Below are 18,365 nucleotides of genomic sequence, written 5' to 3' on the forward strand. Positions count from 1 at the left end.
CTGGATTAAAAATCCCTTTGGATAGAAAATGTTAACCTCTGGTAGACTTTGACCTTTTCTATCCAAAAGGGTTTTTTAACCCAATATTTACATACTATCATTTATAGCTTTAACTGCTTCAAGATCCACTGTTCCAAAAAAGAATTATAACTATATAAATCTTTCTCTAACTCGTTATCACCTGTAAAGTCTATGTTGTTTTTAATTACCCTTGCAATTTGAAGATATCCATCATCATTGTTATCTGCTCTTGGGAACTTACTTATTTCCAGATTCAATAATATTGGTTTCAAATTTTGGCCCAAGGCCAGCAATTTCAGAGGAGTGGGTAAGTCGATTACATCCACCTCCATGTTCAACTGGTACTTATTTTATTGACCATGAAAGGATGAAAGACAAAATCGACTTCAGCAGAACTTGAACTCAAAATATAAAGACAGACGAAATGGCACTAAGCATTTTACCCAGTGTGCTATGATTCTGCCAGCTTGCTGTCTTTCCAAATTCAATAACATCTGAAATAAATCATCTGTAATTTTCCCAAAGAATCACTACTTTATTTTTACTGTTAGATGGCACATAGAATTAAGCACCTTTTCTAGAGATGCATGGTGAATATATGCTGGCTGAATTGAATATGGACTCGTGTTTCATTTGCTGGCAATTCAATAATGTATCTGCTTGGCCATTTCAAATTTATCATCCCAGTACTAGGCTTACAAAGAATAAGTCTTGGGGTCGATTTGCTCTACTAAAGGCGGGGCTCCAGCATGGCCACAGTCTAATGACTGAAACAAGTAGAAGAGTATACCATGCATAGACATAACTTTATCTTTTACTTGTTTCAGTCATTAGACTGTGGCCATGCTGGGGCACCACCTCAAAGAAGTTTTAGCCAAATGAATTGACTCCAGTACCCATTTGTTTTTTTTTGTTTTTTGCATGGTACTTATTCTATTTGTCTCTTTTGCCAAACCGTTAAGTTATAGGGTATAAATGCAATGGTGGAGAACGGACACGAAGACACAACACATATGCATACACATATATATGACAGGCTTCTTTCAGTTTCCATATACTAAATCCACTCACAAAGCTTTGGTCAGCCTGAGACTATAGTAAAAAACACTTGCCTTAGATGCCACATAGTGGGATTGAACTTGGAGTCATGTGGTTGAGAAGCAAGCTTCTTACCACACAGTCACGCTTGCACCTATATATTCATAAGATATATCAGTGTATATTTACTGGGTATGTGTCTGCATATGTGCCTAATTTGATAATTTCTTTAGTCTAATATCCATAAACCAAGATTGCAACAGAGTTCTGCAGCTGTAAGAATCAACCATTTATAAACAAGCATTTTGTGAAGTAAAAAGACATCTTTATCTTTTATCTTTTAATTGTTTCGGTCATTGTGGTGTGGCCATGCTGGAGCACCACCTTAAAAGGTTGAGAAGAACAAACCAATCCCAGTACTTACTATTTTATAAGCCTGGTACTTATTGTAACAGTCTCTTTTGCCCAACTGCTAAGTTGTGAGAACATAAACAGATCAACAATAGTTGTCAAGTGGTATAGTGGCGGAGGGAACACAACTACAATGACACACATGCGCGTGTGCGCGCACACACACGTAATACATACATACGTACACACAACAGGCTTCTTTCAGTTTCCATCTACCAAAACGCTTGGTCATTGTGTCATGCAGTAGGACTGAACCCAAGATCATGTGGCTGGGGAAGCAAGCTTCTTAACAACACAGTTTTTATGAATGTATGTCTTATTATGTGTGACATAATTCGTCATGCATAATCACAGCAGACTTTTGATGATAAGACAAAATATTATTAGGTCACTAAATAGGAATTGCTCTGAAAGTAAAGAGACACAATGACTTAGTGATTATTCTTCTTTTTCTTTTTTGCTCCAATTTTTTTTTTTTTTTTTTTTTTTTTAGATCATCATCATCATTTAACATCCATAAAAGACACCATTTCGAGCGTGGCCGTTTTCGTGCAGGTGACACGTAAAAGCACCCACTACACTCTCTGAGTGGTTGGCGTTAGGAAGGGCATCCAGCTGTAGAAACTCTGCCAAATTAGATTGGAGCCTGATGTTGCCATCCGGTTTCACCAGTCCTCAGTCAAATCGTCCAACCCATGCTAGCATGGAAGGCGGACGTTAAACGATGATGATGATATCCATAGTAGCATAATTTGGACAGTTTGACCAGAGCTGATGAGGCCAGGGGTTGCACAAGGCTCCGTTGTCTATTCTGGCATGGTTTCTATGGCTGAATGCCCTTCCTAACACCATAGGTGCCTTTTAAAATGGTTTCCATAACTCTGATATCAATTTTTGAAATAATATCACATGTATATGCAAACATTATTTCTTTGTATCTTTATTTTAATAATTCAATCTCCCATGGAGCATTTAATCATAGTTGGAAAAATCAAACGCATTTAAAGAGGTTTTAAACGCGATGTAAATGATTATCTTCCTCAACAGAGAATCAAGAACAGCTAGCAGAGATGACAAATTTGTATAAAGAAGAACGTCAACAACGGAAGACACTCACCAACAAAATAAATCAGCTAAATGAAGAAATTTCAGACTTGAAGTCATCTTGTGAATCTTTAGAAAAGGTGAGTGTAATATTAGAACCAACTTCGAGATTCAAAACCTTTGATAATATAATACAGCCTATAAATTTTTGTTGAAGTTATGTCTAATTTTTTTTCATTACTGTTAATAATCTAATGACAGTTTTTTGGGTTTTTTTCTCTTATGTAAATCATTAAGTACTTTAGAGTGAAGATTTTGAACAAAGTTACTATAGAAGGACTTGGTAACAAAACTTCATATTATTGACATATTCAAAGAGACATTTGAACATGCAGCTATACAGGCAGCTAAGAAATGATAGTTTGACTGGCCTGAAGATGATAAAACAATGGAAAAACATTTCCTTAGAGTAGAAAGTGATGAAAGAAAGGTACCTGTTAAATGAGGGCAAGATTTAAAATGGAAATAGTATGATCTGTTGAGGCAAATGAAATCGAAATCAAACCAAATTTGACGACTGGCAACCTCTCCAACCTCTCCTTCATTGGACACGAAGCTCGGCTTGCGATGACCTGTTGGGGCAAGTGAAATCAAAATCGTGATTGAACCAAATTCGATGTCTGGCACCTGTGCCAGTGGAGTACTAAGAGCACCGTCCAAGCGTGATCATTGCCAGAGCAGCTGTCTGACTTCTGTGCCAGTGGCATGTAAATAGCACCATTTGAGTGTGATCATTACCAGTGTCGCCTTACTGGCACGTGAAAAAACATTTGGGCGAGGTTGTTGCCAGTGCCGCTGAACTGGCTCCTGTGCAGGTGGCACGTAAAAAACACCATTTTGAGCATGGCCGTTGCCAGTACCACCTGACTGGCCCTCGTGCTGGTGCACGTAAAAGCACCCACTACCCTCTCGGAGTGGTTGGCGTTAGGAAGGGCTTCCAGCTGTAGAAACTCTGCCAAATCAGATTGGAGCCTGGTGCAGCCCTCTGGTTCGCCAGTCCTCAGTCAAATCGTCCAACCCATGCTAGCATGGAAGGCAGACGTTAAACGATGATGATGATGATATAATTTTGAGTTAAAAGGGATATGGTATACTAAATTTGCAGGCTTTTAGAATGGATGATTTTATAATTGAAATTAAAAGCTCTGTAGCTAAGTTGATATTTTTATTTACATTTTTTCTCTTTCTCAGAATGTCACGGAACGCAAAAAGAAAGCTCTTGATGAGAGAAGACGACATGAAGAGGAAATAGATGAACTAAAGTCACAGTTTGAGGTGAGGTGTTCTCCTGTTAGTATTTCTTGCACTTTCATTTGTTTACATTGGTGTGAAAAAAAATGGGTTGGTCTGTGGTTGGAAATATAGCAGCCATTGGGAACAGACTTTTATGTGATATCACATTTTAATTTTTTTAAAGAAAGATATATTTGTAAGGAATTTGGTGAAACACAATGACTGCGAAATTAAGACTATTGAATATAAAGTTCAGATTTTACACCAATTTAACATTTTTTGTATTGTTGCTACGAAGAACTTGCATTGATGTAGCTAGCCAGTGGTTGTTAATAAGGCTGATAGTTGAGTTCTAAAGCAAAACACCTTGCCTAATACCACATTTTTGGTCATTCAAGTTTCACACCTTTCTAATGTTACATGGAGGACATCTTTAAAAATTTATGAAGCATAAATTGATTAGTTTTAACTCATAAATGCCAGAACAACAACATGAAGATGCTCGGTGATCTTATGGTTGTAAGTGCTTTCAATATTAATGAACAAGAACTACATCACATTTCTGCTATCTCAACATTTTAATCTGCCTATTTTAGACGGATTTAGAAACCTACCGCAAAAAACTCCGTGCCCAGAAAGCTTCAGCAGTTTCTAGTGAACAGGTAAGTTGAGATGGTTTCTTTTTGTTTAAAGATATCTCTTTGTACACTATTTACATTATTTATATTTGACGGATATTTATCCTCATCTTGTTTGTTGTTAACACGTTTCGGCTGATATACCCTCTAGCCTTCATCAGGTGTCTTGGGGAAATTTCGAACCTGTGTTCTCATTCTTAAGGTATTTTTTGATTGGTATATTATTGTAGTTGTTATTGTTCAGGTCACTGCCTGGAATCGAACTCGGAATCTTAGAATTAGTAGCCCATGCTCTTAACCACTACACCATATGCCTGTGGGCAATCATGGAGTGAATTTTAGGGCTTATAAATCTAATATTTTTTTATCCTTCCTTAATACCAGTTCCCATATGCTATTCATATGTGCACTCGGGCTGCTTAGGAGGTTGTTGTGTCCTAGCATATGTGCTGCTTCTTTTAGATTTCATATTTTCCAGTGGTGTTCTCTGTCTATTATTTTAACTTCATCCCGCAAGGGGAGGTGGTCTCCATTTTTCCATACATGATCAGCTGTACCCGATTTATCAATATCTCCTCGTGTCACAGCTTTGCGATGTTCCTCTACTCTTATTTTGAAGGGGCAGCATGTTTCGCCTTTGTATAACCTACCACAGCTGCATGGGATGGAGTACACACGATTTTTGGTCATATTCTCTTCTATTGGTGGTTTTACCTGGAGGTGATACTTACGGAGTGTTGTATTACTCTTGAATACTGTCTTGATGTCATATCTTTTGTATCTTTTCGGAGAGGCCTTTCACATAGGGTAGACAGACTGTAGACAGTTTATTTTATATTTTTATTGACTTCACTGTTTGGGCTCTGTTTATGCTAGGATACTGCCTTCAGGTGTTTTTAGTCAATCATAAGTAACTCCAGTACTATTTTGTTTAGTATTTATTTCGTTAATATATATTTGATGCATGTGTATGTTTTGATGTTTGTTTGTTTGTTTGTTTTTTCTTAGTTCATTTTCTAATCTTTTTTTATTTATTTATTTAGACATTACATATTGAAGAAGAACTAAAGAGAGAATATGAAGAGAAAGCCAAACGAACTCAACAGTTAGCTGAAGAGAAACATAAAAGAGCGCTCGAGGTTTTAGCAGAGGAAAAATCTGGACTCGAACAAAATCAGAAAGAACTTGAAGATAAAGTTAGTTTATAGATGTTTTTACTTCTGTTTTGTGTTATTTTTGTTGTTGTTTTTTATAATATGGAGGGTTAAAGGAGTTTAATTAACGAAAAAGGTGGTACAGCATTGGATTAAATGTTCTATAGTATGTAGTTTTATCTATGTTCAAAGTCCTGTGGTTGGAGGTCAATAAAATAAGTGCTAGGGTTATGTTTCACCTATGATTCAGTCAGTGTAGCTTTCTCTGTAAATTGGTCTAAGAATTTATATGTTGATGATGATGATTTTAATATATAACATATAAATAAGACTTCTAAAGATTATTCTAAACTTAATTTTCAAATTTCTGGTAATCTTGCAGAGAAAAATTACAATATACACACAATAAAAACTGTTTTATATAGAATCAATTAATCTTTTAGGGGTTAATATAGTTTCATAACACTGTGTAACAAAATTTTTCATTTTGCTTTTGTCTTTGGTTAGTAACTGTTATTTCTTTTTTGCTTATATTTGGAAATCAAATGAAATCACTACTATTCCCTTCAAATTTTGCTTTGTGACCTGGACATCGAAGTTTTGATCTATTTTCCATTAAATTTCAGATACATTCAGTGCTGAGTTGCTGAAGCAGAAATATTATTATAGCAAATATTCTGTTCAAACCACAGTTGCTTGACCTTAACCACTTGAGCATGTCTCTTAGCGGCTGACAATATGTGCATCTCTGATCATGAGCAGGAGTAGTGGAGGAGCACCATAGCCATGTGTTGAGAGGGATTCTTTGGGGTTTGAATAAATGTAACAAAAGCAAAGTTTGAAGAAAATATTTAGCCATTTTTCATACTTTCTAGGGGTGAGCAAATAGGAAATAACAGTTGCTACCCAAGGATAAAAATCGTGTTACTACAATGTCATGAATCATAGCTAAATTATTCTCATAAAAACCTCGCAATCTGTGTGTGTGTGTGTTTTTAACATTTGTAACACTAACCATTTCTAGTGAAATAAGCGTGATACAACATTTTAGCTAGGTTAACTAAAGTAAGCAGAGGGATGTGCTGAGGAGATTTCAGATCACATTTGCAAGTAATGTAAAATAGTAGTCTAATAAAATTAGTGCTGATCTGCGTTAGTGAAGGACAAGATAGCATATAATATCTAAAGTACTTTCTGCTGTCTGTGCTCTCACTACTGTCTTACATTCATCATCATCATCATGCATCCATTTTCCATGCTAGCATGTGTAAGACAGTTTGACTGGAGCTTGTAAGCAGGAGAGCTGCACGAGACTCAGGTCTGTTTTGGTTTGGCTTTTACAGCTGGATGCCCTTCCTAATGCCAACCACTCCACAGTGTACTATGTGCCTTTCACATGTCACCAGCACAGGCCATGACATAGGCTATTTATGGCTAAAGTTCCATAATGATTGCAAAATGAAATAACAAGCTTGTGTTTCATAAGAAGTGAATGTTAGTGTTTCAGGAGATAAGGGACCTTCCATGAAATGCTACACTTTTCTTCTCCTGAAAAATAATGAAAAAAATAATTTTGTAAAAATTTTATCAATAAATAAGTGACATTCTTTTTCCCTTTCTTTCTTTCAGATTGCAAACCAAAAAGTTGTTGCAGCTCAGAGAGAAAATACCATAACAAAATTAAATGAACAACTTGAGCAACTGCTTGGTTGGAAAGAAAAGGTAGTCTTCTACACCAATCATCCAGTTTTTAACTTTATAATCACCTTTTACTTCATAACATTTTGCTGTTAATTTTTTTTACCTTCCAATATTGTAGGAGAAAGAATGATATACAAGTTAATAAGGGAAGAAGCAGGGATGACCATGATCTTTGTAAGCTTGCTCAGACTAATGAGATTGCACTTGATGTTCAGTTTAAGCAATAATAGGTCAATGTCTGCAGGACAAGCATAATGCAAAGAAGGAAATCCAGAGAATGGTAGCTCAAGGGAAGAAGGGTTGAGAAAAGCATTTAATCTGATAAAGGGGGAGAATGAGAATTGCTGATCATTGCATGACATCCAGAAGTCGTATGTCAACTGGTCTCATGGCAGTCAGTTGAAGGAAGAATCAACAGAGAAAGAAAACGTCTGACCTATGTGGACAACTTGCTTCAGGAATGGCAAATGTTGAATTAAGAACATGCATGGGGGACCATGATGGATGGTGTGCCCATGAAGGCGGCGAGCTGGCAGAAACGTTAGTGCGCCGGGTGAAATGCTTAGCGGTATTTCATCTGCTGTTACGTTCTGAGTTCAAATTCCGCCAAGGTCAACTTTGCCTTTCATCCTTTCGGGGTCGATAAATAAAGTACCAGTTATGCACTGGGGTCGATCTAATCGACTTAATCCCTTTGTCTGTCCTTGTTTGTCCCCTCTTTGTTTAGCCCCCTGTGGGCAATAAAGAAATAAGGATGGTGTACTCATGTGAAGTCATTGAAATGTCCAGGAAGATGGCCAAACTAAACTAACTAAAGGATCTGAGACACAGTGAGGATGATAGGAGGAAGAAAGATGTGAAGTGAGCGAGTAGGTAAATAGCCAGGTAAGAAGAGCTGAAACTAATGCAGTAGCTATAGAAGAGACAGAGAGGAAATCCTGTATCTGTAACGTAGTGATTAAAGTATGTTGGTGAGTGAAGGACCTTTTGGAAGTTGTTGAGATTGTGTATGTTTGTGTACAGCAGCAGGTTCAGTCCCACTGTGTGACATCTTGAGTAAGTATCTTCTACTATAACCCCCAGACCAACCAGAACCTTGTAAACGGATCTGGTTGGACTATACGGGTGACTAGACTATAGCCTGTATGTATGTTTGTTCCCTTGATTTGGCACTACACGACAGTTGTAAACAAGCATCACAGTCATATTAGCGGTGTCTTTTGGTTCCAGTCTTCCATGAAAACATGGCCAACCACGAGGAAATATTACTTTGCTTAGAAATAAATGAGTGTTGGCAACAGGAAGGGCATCTGGTCATACAAAAATCTGCTTCAATGAAGTCTGACTGACCTCTGCAAGCATGGAAACATGGATATTAAAATTACGATGATATGTATGAATATAATACATATGTTCATAAAGTCGAATCAGTCAGTTATTTGTATTGTTTTACATTTGTGATAAGTACATATTTAATTTTTTTTTTTTTTTTTTTTTTTTTACTTTCAGTATGAGAAACTACGTTCACAGGCATCTTCTATGAAAACAAAATATGAAGAAAGAATTCAAGAACTTCAAGACGAAGTTGAACAATATCAAGATCAAGTGAACAATGCTAACACAGCCAATAATGTAAATACAGATGTTTTTACTGAGGTAGGTTCATTTTAAGTCTAAAAATTTTCCAGCGGTGGTGCTAAGACGGTTGTTGTTCAGCTCCAGATCAACTGTGATTGAACAGACCTTTAATCAAAGACATTCTAAACATGACCATTCTCTTTTTTTATTTTGGATATGTGACCATTTTTTAATCTTTTACAGGGTAGGGTATGATTTAAGGGATATTTGTCTTTCTAGCAGGTCGTGCAATTCCAGAGCTTCCCTCCTCAGCTTGAGAAGTATTCCTTCAGGGTTAGAAAATATTTCTGTCCCACAACAGCTGCTAATGCTCAAGGCTCAAGTGAGACTTGCAATGTAGGATTGCTCCCACATCTGGAAAACAAATACCCTGGACCACATTCAGGGAAAGCCCACTCATTCAATGGACACACTCCTGCCTCTGTCCCACAGAAATTCTGTCTCTCCTCTCTAACTTTTCTATTACTATTATTATGGCTTCTGCTCTTCAAAGCTGGCTGGTCTTGTACTTTCATAACTCAGGCGCTGTGATGTTTTGAAGTGTTTGAGAGAGGACATTTGACAAAAGTGACTGGATCTGCGGAGCGCAAAGAATTTGGATTTTTCACCAAGCTCCCCTCACTCGTTAGTTTCTCACCATGAAACAAAATGGTATCACTTCTGCACCCACCCTGTTTGCCAGATTTAGCACCTGCAGATTTCCATCTCTTCCCTGAGATGAAAACGCAGCTCAAACATCACCACTTTAACACTTGTCAAGATCCAGAGCGAATCACAGAAGGTCCTCAACTCATTTATTGAAAAGGACTTCCAGGCCAGATTCCAAAAGTGGCAGGAATGCTGGGACCAGTGTATTACTGCACAAGGTGACAAATTTTGAAGGAGATGGTGTTAAAACTTGGGTAAATAAGTTATTTTTTGTTAAACATAAGTCTGGGAACCTTTTGATACCACCTTGTGTATGTATGTATGTATGTATATATGAGTGTGTACATATGCATGTGTAAACACATATAAACATTTATTTTCAGGTGAAAAAGGTAATGAATGGTGTTTACCAGAGTGCACGGTCTGAACTAAAGACAGAGGGAAGTTACAAAGGTTCAGAGGTCTTATCTGTTTTACTTCATATTATTAAGGTAAATAACCTTGATTTCTCCCCCACCCCACCCACTCTCTCACATATTGCCTTTTTTTGATACATTTGAGTTTTTAAACATTGTAACCAGGCTCCAGAATTTTATCAATCAGATTGTTTTTTTGTATCCAGGTGTTGATCAGTGACTAGTATGGGTGTGCAGACCACACAGAACGACCACTTTATACATTTGTGTTTGTTGTAGTCAAAGAGATGTTACATTTAAGGAAGTGCACAACCAGTTTGTCTACCACACAGAGTGGCCAAAACCCATGCTTTGCCACTAACATAATATTGCATTCAGAAAGTTTAATGGATAGCTAGAAGTAGCAAAAATGGTGCAGTAAGCCTACCCAATATCAACATAGAGACTTAGCATTAGATGGTATATTTCTTATAGTCTAAATTTCTCCAATATATGACTGATATTTATTTTATCAACCTTGAAGGACAAATATCAGACAGCTCTTGTGAGATTTGGCTGTTGAACAGTGGACTACTGCACAAGATAGCATATAATATCAAAAGTACTTTCTGCTGTCTGTGCTCTCACTATTGTCTTACATTCAACATCATCATCATCATTTAGCATCCATTTTCCATACTAGCATGTGTAAGACAGTTTGACTGGAGCTTGTAAGCAGGAGAGCTGCACGGGACTCAAGTCTGTTTTGGTACGACTTTTACAGCTGGATGCCCTTCCTAATGCCAACCACTCCAAAGTGTACTATGTGCCTTTCACATGTCACCAGCACAAGCTATGACATAGGCTATTTATGGTTAATGAAGAATTCAAATATCAACCAATTGTAGTCAAACAAAGTTCCAAATCTTAAGAGCATGGTTTATTGAGTTCAAAGACCTAAGCATCCACATAAAGACCAAAGTAAGAAGGAGCCTAAGATCCTGATGCCAGTGGAGACGTTGCTTTCTTGACATGTAAGAAAGCCAGAAAAGGTGATGTGGGTTCTGCTTCTGTTAGACTATTGTAGATGCACAGGAGAAGACAGCTATAAGATTATTCATGAAATAAAACCCATGACTGTTCAGAGGGTTCACTAGATGTAGCTGGTAGTTTCTGTTACATAGCTGACTATTAATGCTGGCGATGGTTCTGGTGAAAGGTTAGTAGCTACAATAATGAAGAAGTAGAAGAAATTTGGGGAACCATTGCTTCTCATCTTCATCATCATCATCATCGTTTAACGTCCACTTTCCATGCTAGCATGGGTTGGACGATTTGACTGAGGACTGGTGAACCGGATGGCTGCACCAGGCTCCAATCTGATCTGGCAGGGTTTCTACAGCTGGATGCCCTTCCTAACGCCAACCACTCTGAGAGTGTAGTGGGTGCTTTTACATGCCACCTGCACAAGGACTAGTCCAGCGGTACTGGCAACGACCTTGCTCAAATGGTTTCCTAACGTGCCACCGGCACAAGTGCCAGTAAGGCGATGCTTGACAATAAAACATGACATGCATAAGAAGTGATTTTGTATGATAGCAACACATTAGTACTGAATTTTTCCTGAAACTGGAGAGAAATAAGGTGTGTACTAGCTGCATAATCTTAGCCTGCATGAAAAACGGCAAAATTAAGCTGAGAAAATGGCTGGACATTAAAATCCTCAACCAAAGTGTACAGGAGTGATGACTGTACTTTTATAGTTGATGTGTTTTGAGTAGAAAAAAAGGTACCGTCTTCTCTTTTGTAGAAAACATTTGTAAAAGAGAAAAATGGATGACAAAGTGGTCGAATTAGATTCCAGGACATTGAGCCTTACAGAAGTAATGAAGAATTGACAAGATATTGGTGATATGGTCTAGGGCAGACCCATTTAACTTATGTTAGCGTGAGAGAAAAAAAACCCACTGACATTAAAATGTTAATAATAATGTTTGATGAATGTTATTTTCAATTCTGGCCTACAGTCAACGACTCTAAATTTAGTAGCTCAACAAGAACCACCTACAGATAATATGAACGAAGAGCCTGATGAAGGATCACAAGAGATGACAATAGATGAACAACAAGATGAGAATGACAACAATGTTGAGATTCCAGAAAGTGAGGAAGACCAAGACCAAGTTCAGACTCCAGGTAAAGTAGTCTCCTCTATTTTAATCAAGCAACCAACCAAGCTTCTGCCTCACCTTATTTAGTTATTTTCTTCCAAAACACTTTTCTGTCAATGTCAACAACTAACAATAAGTTACCCCTTTGAATTTGCAAGACAATTAAAATAAACAGGGAGTCAAAAGTGTGTTAAAAAAATTTAATTTTAAATTTTTATTTGTAAACAAAAATTATAGCTGGCTTATACAGAAATTATATATGACTGACTGACTGCTACTGAAATTTTAGTTTCCTTATTGGACTGATAGAGCAGGATCATCATTATGGTTTCGCATCTGTGTTCCATGCTGGCATGGGGTTCTTCACCAAGATCCATCTACCTTGATGGCTGTATTGGTCTTCAGTCTCTGCTTTGGTAAGATTTCCACAGCTGGATCATCATCATCATCATTTAACGTCCGCTTTCCATGCTAGCATGGGTTGGACAATTTGACTGGGGACTGATGAACCAGATGGCTACACCAAGCTCCAATCTGATCTGGCAGAGTTTCTACAGCTGGATGCCCTTCCTAACGCCAACCACTCCGAGAATGTAGTGGGTGCTTTTTACGTACCACCGGCATGAGGGCCAGTCAGGTGGTACTGGCAACAGCCACGCTCAAATGGTGTTTTTTTACATGCCACCTGCACAGGAGTCAGTCCAATGTTTTGCTCACATGCCACCAGCACAAGTGCCAGTAAGGCAAAGCTGGAAACGATCGCGCTCAAATGGTGCTTTTTACGTGCCACCAGCATGGAAGCGAGACTGCTGCTCTAGCAGTGATCCCACTCGGTTGGTGCTGTTAGCGCTCCACTGGCACAGGTGCCAGTCATCGAATTTGGTTCAGTGATTAATTCATTGTCTGGACAAAATTCAATTAAGATTTCTTTGATGACCTTTTAATTTGACTATTACAATTTCTTCACTTAGCTCCCATTTTGCTTTTATTGTCATGAATTGATCCTTTCTTAGTCAGCAGTCATCTTAGCAACATGTGATGCTTCATATTCTGAGTTGACTTATTGATTTGATTCAATAAAATCAATCAAGCAGCAAGCTGTTTCATACCATATTTAATTCATGCCATTCCATTATCTTTGTTTTGTTTTTTTTTTTACCCGTATAGTATAAAGTCTATATATCAAGCCAGCAACAGAACCTCTGCATGATCAAACATTATGTTAGAAATAGCAGCCAAGTCACACTCCAATCTCTTTTAAAAAAATAACATATATTGGATAGTATAGTCCCGGGTGTACTGTGCCTACAGAAAAAGACAGGATGGTTGTGATTGGAATACCTTTAATCACAGGTACCAAACAACTGCATCCCTTATATGTAAATTATACAACTTACCAATTTTTTTAACATTCACTTTTCCATGCTTGCATAGATCAATCAAAATTTGTTGAAGCAGATTTTCTACACCCAAAAGGCCTTCCTGTTGTCAACCCTTGTATGTTTCCAAGCAAGTTAATATTTACTCCCATGGCTAAACATGTTTTACTTGTATGATAGTGATGTTCACTTACAATCATATGATGTCAGGGACATAGGTACACACATATAATAGGCTTCTTTCAGCTACCATCTTCCTAATCTTCTTCATAAGGCTTTGGGCGGTGTAGTATTATAATAAAAAACACTTATCAAAGGTGCCCTGCAGTGGGATTGAAACCAGAAAGTACATGGTTAGCAAGCAAGCTTCTTAACCACACAGACACTCTACCTATAAGTGAAAGTATAAAATATTACTTCAAAAGACTTAAACCACTAGTTTTCAATGACCACTACAGCAAAGTACAAATTAAAGTATCATAAATCTGATCTTGATTCTTATTACTATTTTAGTCTTTTACTTCAGTGATTAAGTTAGTAGAGGTGTTGCAGTGTTTATGATAGGCTTTACTTTATGTAAAGAGAAACACCTATGCTGTTCACAGATTACAACAAAAGTAGAAACAAAAAATATATGAGAAAATCATTTCTATTTTTTCATCTTGTGTATTTGATAATCATAGAATCTGTGTTATATTGTATGCAGGATAACAAAATAAATATCTAAGACAGATAATCTATCATCCCTGAATAATACTGAAATGTTGGATTGCTATTTCTTAGAAGTTTAAGCATAACATTTAAATAGATTTAGTTGGATTTCTTTATTTATTGTGTTATTCATATATTTGAAAAATAATTTGTTTTACTTGAAATGTTATTGTCCAGAGACTTGTTGAGGAAGTCTGTAAACTATCAAAATATGAATTTTGGTGGGGAGGGATAGATTACAAAATGCAGATCAGTTATACAACTTTACCCTGTATGTTCCTTTTTTAAAAAAAATGGATTTATCCTAATTTTTAGAAAACATTTCAAATAAGAAAAAAAGTCAAGTAGCTCTTGAGGACACAAGTGAAGAGGATTCTTATGCAGATTCTAATATTGACAACAATAACATGACGGATAATCAAAGAAAATCCTCTACGGTTGATAATGAAAAGATGAGCGATGGTGTCAGTAATCAGGAATTAATTAAAAAATCAGAACAGGATGACAACGAAGAAGTTGATGTTAACAGCAATATTTCAACGGAAAAGCATGAACAATCAGATGAAGAGAAAATGATTAAAAGTGATGATAAAACAGATCACATAGAAAGCAACAAGAAACAAGATGTGAAAATTGTTGATGGCACTTCAGGTTACAATGATGGAGTGGCTCCAGTTATCACGTAAGGCTTTGTATGTACCTGTTAGCACGCAAAATCCTAATGCTGAGTCACCAAGATCTTTTCCCTTTTTCCTCTAATACTATTAACCTTTGCATGAGTGCTAGTACTCATGTGATCTTCCTTTGTTCTTTCTGATTCTGACACCTCTAAACAGAAAACTTTGTTCGATCCTACTTACTAAAAGCTTTGCTTTGCTACAATCTTTAAAGTATCACTGGAACATTGAACTGGTTGAGGTTTCTTTTTAGTGTAACCTAACTTCCTTGTTACATCTGCATTAACACTTGCTTGTTCTCTTCTGCTTAACTATTGCTAAATCTCAACTTGATGTCATTATAACCCATTCCAGACACCCACAATATTTCTGAATGAAATCATCTTCTCTTATCAGTTGCAATTCCTCAAGATTTTGGTATCTAATTCCATCACAATATTTCTGTTAGAAAGAAAATTCAAATATTGTGGGCTTCTCAAACTTCCTGCTGAAGTGAGATAGTTGTGTCATCATCACTTTTGGTTTTAAAAAATCCCAACACAATTCACTAAAATTTTGACTAATATTGAAACCTCTTTTTAATAATTCTGCAGTATATTGACAAACCCTAACACTCAACTCCTACAGATTATTCTCTTTATTGGAAGCTAGTATTCAAAAACCAAAATATAATGCATAGATTTATTTTCTAATTAAGCTGATACTTTTACTTGCATTTTTTAAAAATATAACTATTATCACTGACTAACTGAGAAGTAATCCTAATTGAACTGAAGAGATGTATAATTTTCTGTTGTTGTTTATTTTCCATCTTTATCTAATTTTTCAGTTTTTGAGAACACTTATAAATCTAAAACAAAATATGTTACTTTAACCCTTTTGTTACCATATTTCTGTTGAGATGTTCTGTATTTCTTTCAATTAATTTTAAATATAACAAAGAATTTAGTAAAATAACTTAGTTATCATTAAGCTAGTGTTAGGAACATAAATTGTGACTAAGATTTTGAAGATTTTGATTGAGAACTTTTGAAAACAAAACATTTGTACTACAGAGAATAATTCAGCAAACAATACAAGTCAAATAAACTTCTTTGTATTGATAGAGTTGACTCCCTATCCATTATTTCAAGTTTGTTGCCAAAGAGGCATTCATCAAACGGTACGGCAACAACAAAAACTTGAAGTAATGGAACAGTAGTAGACTCTTTGACAATAAAAAGAAACATATTTACTACCTCTGTTGAGTACCCTTTACTTTGTTCATATTTACTACTAGCAAACATATATGCATGCTAGTTGTCTATGTAAGTGAAATATGCACAAAATAAACATCTCTGAAGAGACAACCATACTAAACAGTTATTTACTTGGCAGACTTACAACGAATACCAGTGAAGAGCTTTCAGCAGAAGACTCCTCCAGTACCACTTCTGCAGACAAGAGGCCCAGCAACTCTAGTTTGAAAACAACAGATTCTATGGAAGTAAGTGACAAAATTTACTTTTCCCTTTTTTTTACTTTAATTTTATATATATATATATATATATATATATATATTGGCTCTTGCTAATAACACCACAACATTTCTACAATTTTTTTTTTTTGTTTGTAGGACATAAGGCCACAAGGACCTCCCCCTTTATTTGGCTCTGATGATGATGATGACGATTACAATCGGGACCTGTTTGATTAACTTTCTGATCATTGTTACAGCAATACAATAGTGATATCTTTTTAACATATATATATATATATATATATATATATATATATTTTATGATTTGATATGTAATATTACAATTAAAGTATTTCTAATCAAAGTTTTTACAGGGTTATTTTTTCTATCTTCTGTGAATTTGAAATGGAGACCAATGCATATGTTGGAAAATACTAGAAAAACAGACCTTCCTATATAAGAAAGTAGAGAAAGTTTGGGTAAAAGAATAATATGTAAAACCACCATTTTCATATTCCTTGTGTAAAACCATTGATTTTCTTTTCAGTTTAACAAACTAAATTTTAGTGTTGATAGTATTATTGTTAGAGGATTTAACTGACACAAATCTGTTATAATCAAGATAACAAAGTGCTAAGTAAAAGTCAGTAAGTTATGTATTGGTATAGAAAGTGCATTCACGGAGAAACGTGTGTGTGTGTGTGTGTAGATATATTAGTTAGGAAAGGCATCCAGCTGTAGAAACCATGCCAAAGCAGACAGAACTTGCAGTCTTCTGACTTGCTGGTTCCTGTCAAACTATCCAGCCCATGCTAACATGGAAGACGGATATTAAATGATGATGAGGAGGGGGAGGATCATCATCATCATCATCATCATCATCATTTAATCTCCATTGTCCATGTTAGCATTAGTTGGACGATTTGGTCAGGGCTGACCAGCTGGAAGGCTACACCAGACACTAGTCTGATTTGGCATGGTTTCTACGGCTGGATGCTCTTCCTAATGCCAACCACTCTGTGAGTGTAATTGGTGCTTTTACATGGCACTGGTACCATTTGCATGACACCAGTATCTGCCACGACTACAATTTTACTTGGTTTGATGGGGATACATATATATGCAGTTAAGTCTATGTCCAGTCATGGTAACGAATGGTTTTTGCATCCATAAAATTTCAAATTTTATTTAATTTGCTTTGCAGGAAGGACTGTTCCGACGAAGTTGTGTATTGTCCTTGCCTTCAAAACGCGGAGTAGATGGAACAGGGACAACTGATGAAAGGATATACTCTTTATGTTGCATGTCACATTTCTCTGTTTGTTTTTTTCGTTGTTCGAAAAAAGTTCGTTTTCTGTTTTCATTTTTCTGTTTTCGTTTCTCACTGTTTAACGTTTTTTTGATGTCCTGTACCCATATATGCATGTATGTATACATATAGATGTAGGCATGTACATATATGTATGGATATATGCATATATTATTTATATTATTATTATATATATATATATATATATATATATATGCAGTCCAAGTTTATGCCCAGTCATGGTGACGAATGGTTTTTCATCCATATATATCATCATCATCATCATCATCGTTTAACGTCCGCTTTCCATGCTAGCATGGGTTGGACGATTTGACTGAGGACTGGTGCAACCGGATGGCTACACCAGGCTCCATATATGGTGACTCTCCTGTTGTAGATGACAGTAAATGGTTCTGCAATTTCTTAAAGAACACCTGACACAGATTTGTTTATTGTGATCAAATGTTTGTGCTGCAAATTATTGAACTCCCTCTACCAAATCAACATTAGCCTGTACGGGGGCATGGTTTACCTCACACCAGATGTCAAAGTGATCACAGAGCAACATAGAACAAAATATTTTGCTTAAGAACACAAGGCAGCAGCCAGTCCAGAAATTGAAACCATGATCTCATAATCGTGAATGCAACCTCCTAACCACTAGGTCACACATTAATA

General features: G+C 36.4%; 1 protein-coding gene across 4 annotated transcripts in view; it reads left to right on the forward strand.

The window, feature by feature from the left end:
• LOC106873027 (FK506-binding protein 15) overlaps positions 1–16,745 on the forward strand; it is a 92,848-nt gene extending 76,103 nt beyond the window's left edge. For 3 of the 4 annotated variants that reach the window (XM_014920230.3, XM_014920231.3, XM_089363349.1), the window contains 11 exons: positions 2,518–2,654; positions 3,766–3,849; positions 4,404–4,469; positions 5,489–5,641; positions 7,229–7,321; positions 8,810–8,956; positions 9,970–10,077; positions 12,009–12,177; positions 14,558–14,924; positions 16,297–16,405; positions 16,535–16,745. In XM_014920230.3, the coding sequence (XP_014775716.1) occupies positions 2,518–2,654; positions 3,766–3,849; positions 4,404–4,469; positions 5,489–5,641; positions 7,229–7,321; positions 8,810–8,956; positions 9,970–10,077; positions 12,009–12,177; positions 14,558–14,924; positions 16,297–16,405; positions 16,535–16,615 (1,514 nt within the window). In that variant the 3' untranslated portion in view covers positions 16,616–16,745. The remainder of the gene's footprint in view (positions 1–2,517; positions 2,655–3,765; positions 3,850–4,403; positions 4,470–5,488; positions 5,642–7,228; positions 7,322–8,809; positions 8,957–9,969; positions 10,078–12,008; positions 12,178–14,557; positions 14,925–16,296; positions 16,406–16,534) is intronic. The other variant, XM_014920232.3, reaches the window with a different exon arrangement.
• Positions 16,746–18,365: the final 1,620 nt, after the last annotated feature.

Source organism: Octopus bimaculoides, chromosome 1 (genome assembly GCF_046866305.1).
Source record: "Octopus bimaculoides isolate indiv1 chromosome 1, ASM4686630v1, whole genome shotgun sequence".
In the NCBI taxonomy this organism is placed as follows: domain Eukaryota; kingdom Metazoa; phylum Mollusca; class Cephalopoda; order Octopoda; family Octopodidae; genus Octopus; species Octopus bimaculoides.